This window comes from Parambassis ranga, chromosome 10, assembly GCF_900634625.1.
Source record: "Parambassis ranga chromosome 10, fParRan2.1, whole genome shotgun sequence".
In the NCBI taxonomy this organism is placed as follows: Eukaryota; Metazoa; Chordata; class Actinopteri; family Ambassidae; genus Parambassis; species Parambassis ranga.
Genome location: NC_041031.1, coordinates 18,183,073 through 18,201,654, shown reverse-complemented (window position 1 = coordinate 18,201,654; position 18,582 = coordinate 18,183,073). Strand labels below are relative to the sequence as shown.

General features: G+C 40.7%; 1 protein-coding gene across 9 annotated transcripts in view; it reads left to right on the top strand.

Annotated features, from left to right (window-relative positions):
* fam13b (family with sequence similarity 13 member B) overlaps nt 1-18,582 on the top strand; it is a 48,583-nt gene that overhangs the window by 18,330 nt on the left and 11,671 nt on the right. For 8 of the 9 annotated variants that reach the window (XM_028415392.1, XM_028415395.1, XM_028415387.1 and 5 more), the window contains 3 exons: nt 103-247; nt 5,653-5,780; nt 17,405-17,449. In XM_028415392.1, the coding sequence (XP_028271193.1) occupies nt 103-247; nt 5,653-5,780; nt 17,405-17,449 (318 nt within the window). The remainder of the gene's footprint in view (nt 1-102; nt 248-5,652; nt 5,781-17,404; nt 17,450-18,582) is intronic. The other variant, XM_028415393.1, reaches the window with a different exon arrangement.

The window sequence follows — 18,582 nt, the reverse complement described above, 5'->3', positions numbered from 1 at the left end:
AAATACACTAAATACATTAAATACAACGATGTATATTCAGTACCTCACTGGACACTGTGCGCAGCAAACACAACACACTCTTCTCCCGTCTTCCCTTTGTAGCCTGACAACGGAAGGAGAGGATCTTCGGGATCAGGAGTCTGTCAGCCGAGTCCTTGCAGAGCTGTTGGACAATCAGGAAGGCCTGTTTGATTCAGAGGACGATGATGTCTCCACCACCAATGACTACAGCTCCATCAATGAGCAGGTTTGGCTTGTCTTTAAACTTATATCTTCTCAGTGTGACTCTTTCTTGTTTACTGTAATTCCGAAAGTTGAATCTCTGAATAGTACCCTGTAATACAAACATTGAAAAGAATTCCATACAAAACAATTCATTTCTTCATTGTTTGCCTGTGTGAGGAAGCATCAACTCCCCCCATGATTGTTTAGTTATTTATTTGTTTGGCATTGTTTTTCCACAGCCAACAAAATAACAATAAACAATAAAAACAAGAATTCTTTGCGCTTATGCCAGTAGAATTCTTGGCATAATGGTAAAATAGTTCTGTTACAAAAACCATCAACATCCCCTTTGTCTTCCTCCTCTCTGTCTTTTTCTTCCTCATAATGGCACCCAGACAGTAGAATGTGATATTTAACTCTGCCAGGGTCAGAGGTGAAATTCTTTTAGTACTAAAAAAGAAAAAGTGAAAGATTAACATTTTATTATGTCACCAAACTGCTTTTAGAAAGAAGAAAAAGCATTATCTCTGTCTGCTACTGGCAGGTTTAACAGAGCTAGAGATAGATGTACAAACATGTTTGTTGTTTGTATGTGTTTTGGGCCAAGGGGCACATTAGGCTAAGTGTATTTTATGTTGTTACCACCATGGGAGCAGGAGATATAATAAATGCTCAGCAATTAAAGTTAATACCACACTGCTTTGTTTTGATAGTTGGCATTCAAAGGGATTACCGTGCATAGTGTTACATGCCTAGCCCTCACTGTAAGAGCAACAAAAGCGTTTCCTAGTTTGCTGTCTTGATTAAAACTATTAACAGTAACATTTACCTTTCCTGATTACATTGTATCTTTATGTGATAACATATACACTAACACAATCTTTATGAGACCACCCATGATCATATCTCGTATCACCGTGCTACCTCAGTTCCTGTCACATTTAAGAGTACATTGTCCACCGCAGCAGCGTGACTGTGAGGACTGTCAGACAGTCATTGTAGAGTCGGGCCTGGAGAGAAACCAACAATAGGTCAAACCTGTTTTTAACCGCCTGCATTATTGCTCTAGTTTTGCTAGTCTTTGTTCCAATCCAGTGTGTAATCCTGAGTCCTTGGAGTAATCTTATGCCATACTTGTCCTTCATTCAACAAAAAAAATCTAACCTCTTATAAAGCTGTGCCTTGTAAAAGACAGTTAGATTGAAATAGTGCTCAGAACAACAACATCTGTCTCCCAATTGTGCTCAGTTTATTGTGAGATGACTATGAGACGGAAAGAGAAGGAAAGCATAAAAAGACAACCAAGACAGCGAGACAAATCTGTCGAGGCGTATAATCTGTGTGTCGATCCATGATTCTTATGTAACAGAGAGGGCAAAAAAGTGGGCGGTTTTATGGGGAAATGACGAGCATTCAGAGAGACAAGAGTGAGGAGCGATGGGAGGGTGGTGGTGTTAAGGCAGGAGAGGAGGATAAGAAAAGAAGCTGCTGATGATGTAACCATGCAGCTCACACCTTCAGCCCCTGCACTGCACAGGGGATGGCTCTCGGTATGTGAAAAGGTCCCCATGAAAGGGATTAACTCCCACACACACATCATCTGCACTTAAATGGAACACATACCTTAAATTATGCCAATTACTGAGAGAGGTTATAAATCCACGACCAAGGTTAGAGTACTTGAAATAAACAACAGTCTAAGAAACGGAGAGGCGTTGTAAAAAAGTGGAAGTGTAGCTAAAAAAACTAGTTTAGAGTCAGTTGTGATTCGTCAGCACTCATTGTCTCTGGATGCACAACAGGCAGAAAAAACATTGCATTGTTCACGGAGCATCCTGTAGCATTAGAAAGTGACATGTTTTGTTGTGCCTCTCTGTGAAATGGAGCAATGGTGAGCGTGAAAAGCACACTTCCCCTATTTGATAAGCATATCTTTGTTTTCCAGGGCTTCTGTTTGCTAACTGCAGAGAAAAGATGGCTTCATTTCATTTAGACTCTCACACCCGTGCTTCTTGAACACCTTTCTCTTTTGTTGCAATAATATTAAACTATAAAAACATAACTTTAACAGTGAACGTCACCTTCTGTCTAATTCAATAATTAAGCAGCAGAGAATACCCTGTATATGTTTGAGCATAAACACTTACATGATCACACACAAGTAATAAGCTGTTGATCAATAACCTATGTAGGCTGGAATGTGGAGTTATTTAAGGACGAGAACATGACCTAGTTGGACTGCGGAGTAGATGTATCATATCTCCATAAGAAGGACACACATCATATGAACACTTGGGCATCTACATTGCTTACTTTGCATAAATAATGCTCAGCTGCACTTCTGACTGTGTTTAGAAGTGGTCAGAGAAAGTATGAATGTTGATGGCACGAGTTGCTAACACATTTAGTACAGATGAGATTCTGGATCTCTCAGCCCACTCACTGCAAGAATATTAGGCCAGAGTGCTTGTCTCCCGTGGTAGAAGTAAGCAGTGCAGTCATGCAGACAAGGATAATGAGAAAGTAGAGTGAGGAGATGGAACTGTTTCGAAATGCTCTTATTCTCATTTAGAGACTTCACTGTTTCTCTCTGATTTAAATATGATTTGCCCTCAAACCCAGATATGAGACAGGCTGTTTTAAGTAACCTTTCTTGATCACCCAGTGTATATTTAGTATTGGAGAGGAAGAGAAGTATGATATGTTGTGTGCGATGAAGTGAAAACAACAATTCACAGAATACAACAGTAAGTTTTTCCTTGTCACAGCATGTTTGCAGCTCGTTTTGTTTTCAGCACCCATAGACATGAATGACGTGAATGTATTGTAAATTCGGAAACACTGTCCTGACTTTATTGCTATAAAAAAACATCAGTAGGATTGTGGCATACAGAAATCCCTTGAAAACCACAGATGTAGGCCAGTCTCAGTATTGTGTATAGTTAGATATCATTTTGCTGTGTTCTTGTCCCACAAACAGTCTGATGATGTCAGTCCAGTTTTTTTTCTGTCCTTTTGAACAGACCACTAAACGAGAGACATGACCTTTTGTTCGGGTTGTTTTCTGTCTCTTCTTTTCACCCACACTCACTCTCTCGCACACCATATAAGTGATATCCAGAAAGGCCACATAATACAAACCCAGATCAGGTTTTACACTGATTTGTGAAATAACACGATTAAAATTTTACAGTCTTAAATGACGAATGACTATGCTAGTTCATCCAGACGGGGGATTTAAGTACTCTTATCCTCTAATAATGTTACGTCACCACAGAGGCTTTCTGGTAGCTTACTCAGCACAAACCTGATAATATTCATAACTCGTTTTGTGGCATCTGAATGGACGCCTATAACCAGAGGGTTTAGTTACACAATCATGACATAATGTCTCATTGTGCTTTAACCGTCAACTCCTCTAAGTCAACGGTTAATGTGTTACGTGTTAATACACAGAGGGAATTTTGTAATTAAAGTGATATACAGGCCCCTTTTTCACAGAACTGTCCAGCAGCCTTCATAGAATGTGCTCTTGATACATGCTTTATCGTTCAAGGTTATGTTTATTGAAGTTAACGTTCATATTCCTGATGAATTTTACATGAATGCGATGCACATCAGCTCTTCAGTCAGTGCCCTGGGGTTCTGCTAGATTCCTGTTTTTTACTCCATGTGTTCAACCCAGATCTAGATGATATTATTTTCCTGTCTGGCATAAAAATGTAGTAATCTGATGTTGCATTTGTCAGATGAATGTTAGAGTTTATATAATGTGGTATTGGGATCTTTCCAGATCCTGCAATAAGGCAGCATCAGAGTTTAAATATTACAGTATTTCTCAGATTTCTGTATAATTTAATAATTTCCTTAAGGTTTACACATAAAGGTGAGATTCTGTGTAGCTGCTCACAGGGGTCATTTTTACTCCTGTTCATTATAAAATGTAGTCCTTCATGTTGAGGTCACTAAGAAAAGATAAGAAATGGGACGGAAGCTGTGTGTAAGCAGGCTTTCTTTATCCAGTCTCTCTCCCTCACACACAAACGCTATGTCTTATGAGTCATCCTCCCAGATCTGCACATGTGACGACGCAAGAATTCCCTGACAGCCAATCAGAGCTTATTGAATAGGTGTTTCCATAGCAACGACACAGTGACAGCAGCAGATGGGGTTGCTGCTGAGAGGAGTGAAGGAGAGGCAAAAGGAAAAGGGGGCTAGAGGAGAAGTTAAAGAGACCGATGCAGACGAAGCACTGCCTCATAATGACAAAGCTGCTTTACCCTTTCCAGGGTTTTCCCCTCCAACCGAAGGGAGCAGGGTATAGATCAGCTGATGGTATTATGTAACACACCTCCTTGAAAAATACACTCACATATAAGTAATTAGACAGAAGACACATCCTTGAGCTTGATCCAGCTAAAGGATTTCTTCAAGTGTCTTGTTCACATGCTGTCAGCTATCAGGATGAAGATGAGTTATTTCTGTCAACATATTTACTCCCCCTCCCCCGCCTCATCTCCATCATCCCATATCACCTTCCATCTTGTACTGGAAGACTCATTATCACCCCCTCTTGCCTTGGCTTCTACCCTTCTAAGCTGAAACTACTTCGTTTACATTGTATTAGTCTTTTCTTTTTTTGTTTTTACTTTTTCCGTAACCTGTCAGATTTTGGACAGGATGCAAAATCAGTAGTTTTCCTTTTTTCTGTCTGGCAGGCAAAAGGTTTTGATCGCATGTTAAGGTGGGCCCACTTTGTCTCATTATGCAATTTGTAATATGACTATTACACATGGGTACATTGCGAAGTCAACATGAAAACGATATCTTCCCGACCCCTACTTTAAACCACCCCTTTCTGTCGCTCCACCGCCCTCTCTTTTTTCTGCCCCACTCTTCACCTCATCTATGTTTAGATGTCATAAGGAACAGACTTGAGAGACAGATCTTGAATTCTGTCTGGCAGACGCAGAGTATATACACTCTCCTTTCTCCAGCGATGCTGCCCTTAGTTAGTATGTCACTATTATAGCCAATAATAGTAGTACCATGTAGTGGTTGTTGGAATTTCTGTTTTTTTTTTTTCTCTATCTATCTAATTTCACATTGTCGTCAAACAAATAATTGAGAAACACCTCTTTGAATTAGATTTAAGAGCTGATTGTATACTAATATTTTTGTGTTAATATCCAGAGGAATCAGGAATAAGACCATCATTTTGAATTATATTTAAGGGTTTCTTTTATTTTGTATGCATCTGTGATGCTCTGAACCATGTGAGGTTTGACTGGCAATGGTTGATAGTGGTAAAATAGCCACACCTGTTAAAAGTGAATCATTTTGTCCTGATTTTAAAACATGTATTTATTTCTTTTCATATCTTAATAAGTGTTTGTGTCTGTTCCTTTTTTATATTTGTGCCTTCAGATCACAGAGCTGTTGGATGATGATAAGTGTGAGGCAGAATGTGAAGAACTGCCTCAGGATGGAGAGGAAGGACCTTCCACCTCCGACTCACCACAACACACATGCACTGATGACAGCCCCACAGCCAGGTAAGACATGTGGTGTCTGTCAACCAACCAGAAAAAAAATCACACATACATACACATCCGCACGTACACAGGATAATGTTTAAGGCTGAAGAACCTGAGCTAAATCCTCCTGCTGGAACACTGAGGTCCTCCCAGGTTCTTCCGATCTGCTGATCTCCTTTAAGTTGATTACTGAGCACTGCTCCTTGACTGCTGTATATAGACACTTACACATTTTACACCAACTTGTCTTCCTCCAGGACTTTGTGCAGTGCTTGCTTCCCTTTTTCCGTAGCTGACATTTCTACTTGTTAAAAGACAGTTTATCAGTCGACTGTAAGTCTTTACAATGCAGACTGGGCTCATAGTCAGGCCAAAAGCCTTTAAGATGATTACAGGCAGTAATCTATAGGCCACATACACTTGCAGTTTCTTACAGTGTAAACACCCACACCTCACCTCTCTGTGCACAGTGTCAATTTTGACAAAAAAAAAAAGATTTGGAAATTGGAGATTTAGCGAGAGAGTCTGCAAATTAGCAACACTCGTCTGTGTGCCAGTAGAAAAAATGCCTTTCTGCATTACTTGCTGCACATGTCCTGAACCGAACAAGAAACACGTACTGAACGTGAACTGTTCCTGAACTGTCCCATGCCTTGTACCAAAGATCCACTTTCAGGCTGCGATGTGTGTGTGTGCGTCATCTGTGCGTGTGTCCAGCTTTCATATTTAAGTGCTTTAGGGGTTAATACTTTGTTTGTGGGGCAACACATGACGAATCCTGTGCATGTGTGTGTCTGTGTGTGACAGAGAGAGAGAGAGAGAGAGAGAGAGGAAGTTGACTGTATAGAGGAGCTTAGTGATAAAAGGGGGAGTGGGGGTTGCATGTGGTAAATCCGCAACCTAAAGACGATGGCCAGACTGTGTCAATCTCTAAATCTCATGTGATTGTTTGAGTTGGTTTTAATTCTCTGTTAGCCATGGCTAGCCTGCCACCATCATCCCTGTGACCTTGTCTGACCTCTTGTCTGATCTGGGAGATTATTGCCATATTTGTAACCCCTTCTGACAACATTCCACACTAAAAAGTAATTTAATTATGTAGAGATTGCAGATAACATAAGTTCTAGCTCATAGTGGAATCAACCTGTTATGATTGATAAAATCATTTATAGCAGTGAGTCGTCTTCACATGACTGACGCTGAGCAGTCATTGCAAATAGCAACCCTGCTATCAGTTTCCCTTGATGTCCCCAAGGGCAGGGGTCATTGTGCAAATTAGTCTGTTCCATCTTAAGGGCCTGTCAGTGTTCATTTTGCATCAATGCATCATTTTAAAGCCTTTTATATCAATGATGTCCCTACATATGATTGTCAGGTCTGCTATCAGGGTGTCAGGTGTCAATGACGGTTAAAGTACATAAGGCTCCATGTGTATTTTAGATGAAAGTACCTGACCTGTTGGGCTTTTTGCTCTATGTGTGTATCATGCATTCGTTGACAAACAGTTTAACCAGCTGTGAAAGCATCTCCAGAGAGAAGGTTCCCATCTAGTGACTCAACATTAACTGTGGCCAGAGTTGTTTGTCTAGCACTTGACAGACAGGAAAGTCTGTCCTCTGTGGCCGTGGCAGTGGTCTCTTAATAGACCCTAACAGCCAAACACACACCTTACATTCAGACAGCCCCTGCTCATTCCAGATCTATATATAATCCATGGTATTTCTCTTCTCATCCATCTCTGAGCCCGCCACTGCTTCCCTCTCTCTCTTGCTCATGCCCATTTTTTTTTCATGAGCCCACAAAATGTCCTGGCAGCCTCAGGGACAGAGCTCTTGGGTAGCACTTTTGGCCCCACTGAGGAGGAGAAGGGCAGACGGCAGGATGGATTAATGGAGGGGAACTTAGAGTTTAGAGGGCAGAAGGCCATGAAGCAGCATACAGGGAGAGAGAGAGAAGGGGTGGAAGATCTGGAAAGTGTCCCCAGTTGTGAACGATTTATTGATCTGTAGTCTGAGTGAAACTGCAACACCAGACCTCAGGAGTGAAGGTCTACCCGGACAAGAGGATTTAAACACATTACAGAACACTTGTCCTCAGTTGTATTCTTGAAGGAGAGCCTCTCCATCTGCATTGTTGCTAGTGAAGTCTTCCCAGTACAGCCATTACACCAGCCATGCATGAATGTAGTGTGTACCATCTCATGCGGCTGACAGACAGCCCTGTTCTGTGACCTCACTGAAATAGATTTTGTTCGGTTTATTTTTATGTGACTGTGGACATGATTATATCCCTGTGTGACACCAGACTATGATGGAGAGCTGGTTTTTCTGTTTATGTGCCAACTATGTGCACGTGCACTGATAAAAACAGACACGAATACATGTAGTGTGCCGCTCTGGGTCGCGTGCAATTGCAACGGGAGCACTTCATGTTTAAGCACAAAGACACATAAACACAGCAATATTTAGTGTTCCATACTTAATTTTGTTTATACCAATTGGGTACCACAGAAAAAAATATGTATGTTGATAATTCCATTTTTTTTTCCTGTGCTTGTAGGGTCCCCCTGTTTGTGAGGGGAGAGGCAGCTGCCAATGTAGCCAGGGTTTTTTCCAGGCCCAAAATATGTGTTTAAAAAAATTCTTATTCAACATTACATAAATCTAACTAGGAAAGCTAGTAATTCACACATTTAAACAGCAAATATGTTCCCTGTGCACCCTGTCATCTCATTATGTCTGAGCCAAGTACAGTTGTTCAGCCCCCCTGGGCCTGTGCATGCTGTCGATAACATTTTTATTTGCATCCCTGCTGGTTGTGAGTGTAAAGTGTGTACTGAGTAGACACACAAAGATGCACAAAAAACAAAAACAAAAAATCACATTTTTGGTATTGAAGAGAACTGTGTGTTGTTTTTGGGGGCATCCCTCTTCAGATTTCACTACTTGAAAAGTAAAGGGGCATAAAATGAACTCTGTTATTAGATCAGTTTCAGGATTGTTTTTGTTTTGTCACAGATAGCAGTCTGTGGCCTTAAAAACTCAGCATGTACAAAAAACATTGTGGATTTTTAGGTACTTCTTCTTTTCTGACATTAAAACAGGCCTTGATGGTTTCCAGGGTTATTGTGTGTCAGGAAATTGCTGATGTAAACATGTCCTACACTGTCTGCTACTATGTGTTACATGTTGACCCTGATTTTGTTGGTTTTTATTTAGGGTTGTGGTTTAGGTAGCACAGTGTTCTGTATAGGATGTCAAGTGCATCTTGGATGTAACATGTCTGCGTGACCTATACATGGACATAAATACAGCACAGCAATGTCAGCTGTGTGCTTTTGGTGTTGTTGTGACCTAATTAATGGGTTGGTCAGGTTGTTTTGCTGAATCCAGAGGACATACATTACTTCATATGGACAAAATTTATTCATGTTTTTATATACCGGTACACTAATGAAAATTTATAGTTAGAAATATGAGTGAGAGCAAATACTGTATCTTAACTATAATGTCTATAGTTAGTGTGGCTGGACTTATCAATTAATATTCAACTGGAACTCCACCTTCCTCTTCATCACCTCCTCTCGCTCTTCACTTCTCAGCTGTGTCCAGGTCTGGGCGTCAGTGCTGGGTAGAGTATGAAATATGATCTACAAACTGACCTAGATAGGACTACTCGTCGGCATGTGTTAACAGTTCTCACCCACAGTTCTTTCTTTTCTAAAAACTGCAGTTGCTTCCAAGTCAGAGAAAATACTTATTGTGATTGCCGCTAAAACTTCTTCACATCTCAACACATTCACTGTCGCTGCTTTGTTGTTAGTCACCGAGTCAAAGTTCAGCTTCCAGTTTAGAGTTTGGTAAAGTTATTAATAATACCAGGAAGGCTGATTATAAATAATGCTGTGTAATGTTTTTTTCTTTCTTGTCCTTTCAGTCCTTGAGGAATTTCTGGAGTGACATAAAGTTTAGACAGGTGTATCCTAGACAGGAAGCACAACACTGTTTAAAATTAGACACTTAGAGACAGTAGAAGCTTTCAGGGCGTCTTACGGTCATGACACATGTTTCAGTCTGACTTTGACACAAAGTCAAATGACCAAACGGCTCATCCCAAAGTCCAAAGTGACATTTTATAAAGCAGTGAAAACCACCGAACCCTCACATTTATAGGTGGATTTTCTGTTTGCTAATCACATCAGAACTTTACAGTTCTAGAACATTACAGTTGTAAAGACAGACCACAGCTGAGTGAACTGTTCGAGCCGGACACAGTGTCCAACGTTATCACTTAATTTGGATGATTTTTTTTTTTAATAGCCAGGGATGCTCTGGAAATCTGACTTAAATACATTCTGTAAGGTTTTCTCCTTCCTCCAGTCTGACTAACTGTATGTTTGCCTTATCATTGACAAGTCATGACAGCATCAACCGTTCTCCAAACATAATACATGCCCTGGACGTCTTTTACCTTACAGTTTGATATCCCAAAAAAACCACAGGAGCATTTTATCTCACTTACACTGTGTCCTAAAATAACTCTACACTGCTTCTTGAGACAAGATTTAACGTCCTTTTACTTAGTCTTTTGCTTAAAATGATCTCTATATACCTAGCAACACATTCCTATTCCTTTTAATGTTCAGATTTTGAGATTTTTTTTAGGATTATCTATGATCTGAGTCTTTTTGTTGAGGCCACAGATAATGGTGCCATAACGTCTCCTTTACTGCACACAGTGCAATGCTCACACAGCCTTAATGTGCATCCCAAGAATGTTTAATTAGCATGTTAAATTGTTCAAAGTGCTATTGTTTGAAACGTTTGATGACGAATGGAGTGAAAAGGTTGATTAGGGTTTACTTCTCTTTCACTTTTGACAGTCTATATCATTATGATTCAATATTTAGGTTTTGTCATTCGGTTTCATATCACTTAGTAACACTCTTATAGTCGGTGAAGTCCCTCTTTTGCTTGACTTCCTTTACTAGCTCTGTGAAAACACTTTTATAATCCTGACTACGAGATTGCTTCTGGCTTTGATATGAAAGAAGCTAATCTGTTGTCTTGTCCTATTGGAAACACACAGGCTGACGTGCAGACACATTACCAGGATACATGGAACCAGCCTAGTTTTACGGAATGATTTTCAGAGTGAAATTTAAAACTCATTTTGTCATGTTAGGGTTCTCATGTTTCTCCCTTTCTCACCTTCCTTCTTTTTGTTAATATTTTTGTCCCTTCACTCCCTCGCCTTTCATTCTTTCACAGCTCACTCTCACTGTTTCTGCCCCTCAGTGGTCTATAATTTGCTTAATGTATAAATGTTTGACATAGGCTCCCATTACAAAGGGCTCATGCAGGGCAATGTAATGTTTCAGGTGTGTGTCTGTGTGTCTGTGCGCATGAACACCATTACACAGCCCACAGGGCCGGCTGTGATAAGTGCTGTGTTATAGACAACGCTGAATGGACCAAAAAAAAAAATCGAGTCCCCCCCTCCCACTTTCTGCCTCAAGATTGGCCCACATAACTCCTTCCCTCTTCACCATTGGCTCTCAACGTCAGCCCCTCTCATCCCATTGGTCCTCCTGGGGTTGTTGCCTGGTTATATCAGAAGCTCGTATATTTGAGCAGAGCCCTGGATGTTTACTGCAGCACTTTTACAGAGTGCAGTGAGTGAGACAACCTCACTCTCGCTCACACATACACACACACACACACATACACACACATACTTCCACACAGACACTCATTCACGCACTGCTTCAGAGGACGACACAGTATGCACCCTGGTGATACTCTGGCTCTGCTGCTAGACCTGCTGGTGCTGACGCTGACACCTCAAAGTGCTCAACTGGGATGACCTACCCACTGGATGAGAGGCTGACCTGCACTGAAGGAGAAGAGATTGAGACGGCAGGAAGACCTACCTGAACAGCTTCAAATAGGAGATGTGTCGATGTGTCAAGTGAACAGACAGGACAAAAAGGGAGAAATCAAAATCGTACTGAGCTGGGCTAAAAGTCAAGCTCAAAAAATAAAAAAACAGACTGGACTTTAATAACCTGCGGGTGAGCACACTGACTGCACCGAGCAGAAGAGGAAGAGGATCCACAGATATAACAGAGATATACCAGTCCTTGCACTGAAACACCTACCGGCTGGATCTACTGGCAGATAAACCACATAAAACAACAAAAAGGGCCGATCCCAGTGAAAGAAAACACAGCTCGAAAAATGAGAATGGCCTGTGACATTCTGCTGCAGAGGTAAACACCAGGGTTATGTAACTCCTGTGGTCTGACTGGAATACATGATTTGATGGATGACGGGATGGATGGATGGAAGGGAAAGCAAACATGTGGTTAGATGAAAAATGAATCAGTGAATGAAATGTGGAGGCAGAATGACAGGAATAATATGGGAATTGTAATAGCTTAAACAAATGAATGGAAACCTTCATGCTAAGTGATTTAAAGTCTTATTATACATGGAAGAATGGAGGGAAATGAGGCTGTTTGTTGTTTGAGATAAAAGAGGAGAGAGTGTTTACTTTGGTAGGAATAGAAACAGTTCAGAGGAAGATGAGGAGGAAGGGGCCGTGGCATTACTTAACGGCTCATATTATGTTATGCAATCTAAAAATATAGAAAGCGGGGGGGTGCTGTCTGGAAATGTCGACACATAGGAAGGGACGGCTGTTTGAGTGGTGGGCATTAGAAATGAAAATGTACTCATTTGCTCCTTTTTAAGGCATTGTTATTATTTATATTCAAGAATTAGTTGAATATAAAATTCCTGGTCTAGTCTGAAAAAAAAAAATACAATACCAAACACTCTTTTTTCTGGTCTCAGCTGCTGTTTTGTGAGGACTTGGTGCTGTCTTGGTGGACACCAACCTCATGGAGCTGAAAACTAGAATAGAACAGAATTGAATACATGAATACATTGAATTCAACTACATCAATTAGAAGTATGACTTTTTTCATGATGCACCTCTTGTCCATTAATATAACCAACAGTATAATACTCCTATTGGAGTTAATTAGTTTTTTTATTTCATGATATTCATGATGTAGGACGCAAATACACCACTGTACATTTCTCATCTGTATTTTAATTCTAGCTTATTCGTTACCTTTTTCTAGTTTTTATGCTACTCTAGTAGCACATTGTGCACTGTCATGTTATTTGTTCTGCTGCTGTAACAACTTAATTTCCCTCCGGGGATCAGTAAAGTCTTATCTTATCTTATCTTATCTACGCTACTGCCTTGAGCTGTATTAAGCCGTGGCTTAAGTGGCTTCTTTACTACATATATTGGTTGTAGCTTGAGATTTTCATCGCACAATTATCTTGGCCATGTTTGTGTTTTAGCTTTGATATCACTTAGTGGGTTTCATCGTGTGTAATACTTACAGGTGTATTTCTTAGGGCAGGCATTGTAAAGAATCACGCTATCTTTACATGCATGCAGTATAATGCATTGAAGACCAAGCCATGGGTGCATGGCGATGACATGGACTAAGACTGCACAGTAGCTCCTCACAGTGTAGTGACCATGTATCAGAGTCCAAGGTCAAACAGGATGATGACCATGCTGGAATCTGGCTTCACAAGCTGTACCCCACGGCATCATTTATCTGCACGCGTCTCCAGAAACTGTGACTGCTTTTCAGACAGTGCTGAATGTTTACACACACTTTGTGCAGACCTCAAAAGTGTACGGTAGCAGTCTTGCATCAGTTTCTCATAGCGCTGCAAGCGGAAAGAGGAAGTAAAGGAGGAAGGTTGAAGACTACTGTGGATGCTGATAATTGCTGATGGCTAAATGAGTGTAGGATAGTCAAGAGGAGACAAATGAAGCAGCGCTGTAGTATTCATCTATCACCCTAAGTCCAGAGGAAATAAATAGATGAGCAGCATTGAAGCTACAAAAGATGTTGGGATTTTAAATCTCCTACCTGGTCTGTGTTTGAGACACTGGAGCGTTTGCATACAAACATCTGCCATAAACCTCTCTGGCAGGCTTTTGGCTCTGAGACGAAGGTCTATAAATGTTTACTGTTTCACAGGCAGCAAGAAGAGCTGTTTATGAGATGTAAGATGTCGTTTTAAAGCATGTGTGCAACTGAGCGTGTGTTTCTGTGAATTGCTGGAGTTTTTGTGAAGGGAAGTAAAGGCTTAAGCAGATGAAGTGTATCTATGTCTGAAGTAGATAAAGAGCCAGAGCACTGAGATATATGTCGTCCATGCTGGTTTGAGTGTGTGTGTGTGGGGGGGTAAATGCTAAGACCGCTGCAGTCTGTATTGCTTCCCAGCCAGAAGAGAACAGTCAGGTTTGCTGACAACAGCACCTCTATTGAATCACAAGTAACCTCGAACTAACCTTACACACACACACACACACACACACTGCGCTTCAGCTACATTAATATTGTGACGACATCATTAATTCACACACAAACATCCTCTGCTTCCATTTAATTTTGATGCAGCAGCAGTCATACAGAGATGCTTTTGTTGTTTTGTCCGTCCTCAGCTAACATGAGTGCACAACAGTGCGTCAGCTCCGCAGGTCATATGTTAATTAAGTGAAACTGATGCTTGTGTAGTAAATTTGACATAAATACAGTAACTACCTAGTGTTTAGGTTAGATAATTATAGTTCCAGCTTGGTGAAAATAGTCAAGATTAGACACATTTTTCTAAATGTTGCTACTGTTGCTGCTTTTTATTAGTTTTTCATTGGTTATATTTCTTAATATATAAAAGTCCCTTCTGCAGATAAAATGTTAGATTACTTATCATTCATCTTTTTAATATAGAATTTAGGATACATTTTAAACCAGATTAAATTTAAGAAGCCGCTCTCTAATAATGTTTTTTATTGTCTTAACAATACATTGAATATGGATCATTAAGGTTTGTTTTAAGGTTAAATGGTAGTAAATGTCTGAGCCTTTCCCTTAAGTGGCACAGATGATCCTGATACTGCAACCCTCTGAGAAGATACTGTCTAGAGTTCTAATTTTATGGTGCATGTGCATGGCTCTGTTGTGGTGCCTCAGATATGTTTATAGATAAACAGTTAGACATTCAGAGTTAATTCCCTTTACTCTCCATAAACACAGGGCTATGCTAACAGACATCAATGTGCTACCACAGCTTTTATTCTGCCCTCAGCCTGTGCATGCCTGTGACCACTAACCTGCTGAGGGATCAGGTTAGCAGACAGCAGATTAGATTTATGCGATCTGAGTGACTCTGGCAAGCGTTTATCTTAATCTCTGCCATGCAATAACCTCAGATGGCTTCGGTAGTAAATCAGAAAAACAAGTTGAATAATGTCTTTTCATTTGAATAATTTTATATCAATCACTGTAAAACTGAGATGGTTCATCTCCATTTGTTAACAGCCAAAATGTTTGGACTCCATCACCATCCACCCTCTTAACTAAAGCTTGAAAACACTCAGACAATGTGTTTTCTACTGACGTTATCACAGAGCGGCTGTCTGTTCAGGTCGGTATCAAAAGGATTTCAGTATTAAACAAACAAACAACCTGTTAAAGTTGTGAGTCCTGGAGATGGTATCAGGGTCTTATCTCTGTCTGCAGGTGTGGCTGTAGGAGCTGATCTAATCCAAGTGCTTGTAGCACTTTCAGGTTAAGCTATGATTTGCCAACTAGTGCCTCATTTGGCATATTTGCACACTTGTAGTACTTTTAGGCCGGAAATAAATGTGTAATTTTTGTAATAACATAGTTTAGACACATGTGGATGAGCGTGTGTCTTCTGACCCTGGGACAACATCAGTCACTCTCTGCTGCAGACTCTGTGGTCTTATCTGTCCTTCATCGTATACCAGTACGGGAAGGCAATGCTTAAAATGACCTCAGAAAGGGTGTTATATAAAAAAACATTCTTCAGGGCTTAATTGTTAACTTTGCTGCTGGTTGAAGGAGAGCAGGAACCCCCCAAACAGTTTTCATTTAAGTCCTCAGGCAAGAAAAGGGTGCAAGATGACACAGCTTCTGGTCGTTAACTGACCATTGACTAACAACAGGGATCTTAGTCATGTGAGTTTCTCCAAGATCCACCCACAAAGGTCTGAACACATAAAACACAGATTCCCAACCACAATAGTAGCAGAACTGAAGGAGCCACTTGGGGGAGAACGTCTTCAAAAACCAATCCTTGAGTCCAGTTGCCTCGATTTAAACTCTTGGAAACGACTTTGACCTGGATGAATGAGAGCATCCACAGATATTATCTTTACTACTTAGGACTTATGGTGATTATATGTTGTCCATCAAGAATCTATAGTTGGAGATGCAGCTACCCAGCGCAGCTCCTCGGGGCTCTGCTCAGCAGGAGAGGCTCTGTCACATGATATCACTGCGTCAGAAGGACAGTCACTGCTTTAGGGACCCTGCTGAGACTTTAACTGGTTAAAGGGCAGTCACATGACAAAGGAACTGACGTAAACTCTGGACAATCTAGTCTTATGTGAGTAGATGTGAGATTATTTAAAAAAAAAAAAAAAAATGTTTTTTGGATAATCGTGGCTACAGTATCAAAGAGAGATTGTGAGATGATTGTTTACTTCAAAGTCAGTAAAAATCAAGGGAGGAAAAAAAGAAGACATGTCAGACATGGAGAAGAAAGAAAGAGAAAGGAGGACTTTAGAGAAAAATGAACAAAGGGTTGGAGATTTTAGAAAGAATAGATGAAAGAAGCCTGTGTGTAGAAATTAAATAATAGAAAATAAAGCCACCTTAATAAAGAGAAGAAACAAAGAGAGGACACAACAAAAGAGCTGAAAAGCAGCAAACAGAAATCAGCAAGAATAAAATTAGATAATAAAATAAGATTAAAGGTAAATCTTTTCCATTCTGCCATTAATTATTCAGCCTGTATCGATTGACCTGAGCCCAGTTCCTGCATTAGATGTGTGTGGCCAACACACACACACACACACACATATAACGCTTGCATAACATCAGCTGTTGTTTTTCTAATGACTGTCTGAGGCACAGAGTATATATGATATGTAGCCATGCACTGGGGCATAATGTGAATGACCTTGTGATGTGTAGGAGTGTTATATAAATCTGGAGGCCCTGGCGTGCCTGTCAGTGAGTGTGAATCCACTGTCATGCAACACAAACACGCACTCAAAGAAGAACAAATAAGTCACGGCACACACATCCTTCTATCTGATCAGCAGACTTTAGCAGAGCGCTGCAGCCTAAATAACAATCTGCCCACCCATAGTGGCGCCACTGTCTCTGTATGTTTGTGTCTGTGTGTGTGTGTGTGTGTGTGTGTGTGTGTGGTGAGATTGCCATTTGGCACATGTTATCTTTAATTAGGAGACAGTAAAAAAAAAATCATGCTGACTTCCAAACATCATTTCATTTGTTTTTCCTTCTTCAGCTCTAACATGGTGTCTTGCTGCTTCCTGTCTGCTAACACAGTTACATTGTTAACATCATTGTTCTTCCTCCATGTTTTGGCTCTTGCTGCCTGTCGCCTACGCATTTCAAGGTCTTTTTTTATGTTGGTATGGGAAGGGAATTGAGGAGTACGTGGTGTTCTAACCATGTTGTCCTTTTCCCCTCTCTGACTCTGCAGCTCCCACCTCTCCCCTATATCCATCCTGCCTGCTGACTCTGCTGAGTAAGTCCACACGCTCACACACAATGACATACTGAGCTATACTGATATACATGCAGGAAGGCTGCATGCATGTCGAATTCATACACGAAAAAGGTGAATTGTAGTAAAAAAATAAAGTACTGTACAGGGACCATAACTGTAAACAGTGTGTAAAAGAAAAAAAGACAAGTAAGCTGAAGTGTGAGGTGGCGGCAGTGAAAGACCATCTGCTCAAGAGAGGCAAACAAAACAAGAGAAGTCAAGAAGAACCTGCAGGCAGTGCCAGGATGAGTGGGTTTAAAAGAAACAAGGTAGGGATGTGACAGAAGGAGGAAAAGCTCATCCTTGTGTTTTGATTACAAAGCTAAACGAAAGTATTTTGCATTTCTCGGCGCTGTCATAGCCTCTGGGACATGAACTCAGCGATCACATGAATGTCAGGCCTTTGCTTTTTAGCTGCATGACATGGAAACGGGATATAATCACTTTCTATGGTGTTCTGCATTAATGTGAGTTTACCAGCATGGACGCTCGAAGGCACAAACCCAAGCAGTGTCAGGACTGTGGAAGAAGACATGAAAGATGGAATGCTGTAAAATCCCTAACAAAAGAAGGCAGCAAGTGTTGACAGGAAACTCCATAGATATGTTGCAGTTGAGTGTTCTGATACATCCACTGTACAGAATATACTAATACACAGGAATATGCTGCAGTTAGATCAGGATTCAGCTCCATCTGGTAATGAATGCTTCACTTCACTGGCTTGTAGGAAAATGTCTAACTAGCAATTTGTCCTGCTTCCCCCCGGCTGAATAAGAAAGACACCAAGCACAGCATCTTTTACTGCTCATGGGGGTTTGTGTATGGTGTATAGTTATTATTAGAATAGTGAGAAGTAGAGCGAAGGTGGGCACTGTGTGTGTAAATGGACACGGTAGAAAGTGCCACATTCATTTATACACCTGATACACACACCTTTATACATCTTAGTGATGAATTAGTCTGAATAAATGTACAGAACAGAGGGCAAGTTGTCGTACAAGTGAAACTAGATGGAGTGTGTGTTGGGGTTTGCGTGAGCTGGGTGTTTTCCCATCGAATGCTTTACAGTGGAGTAAATTAAGCCAGAGTGAAATCTCAGCAGAGCCTGTGGA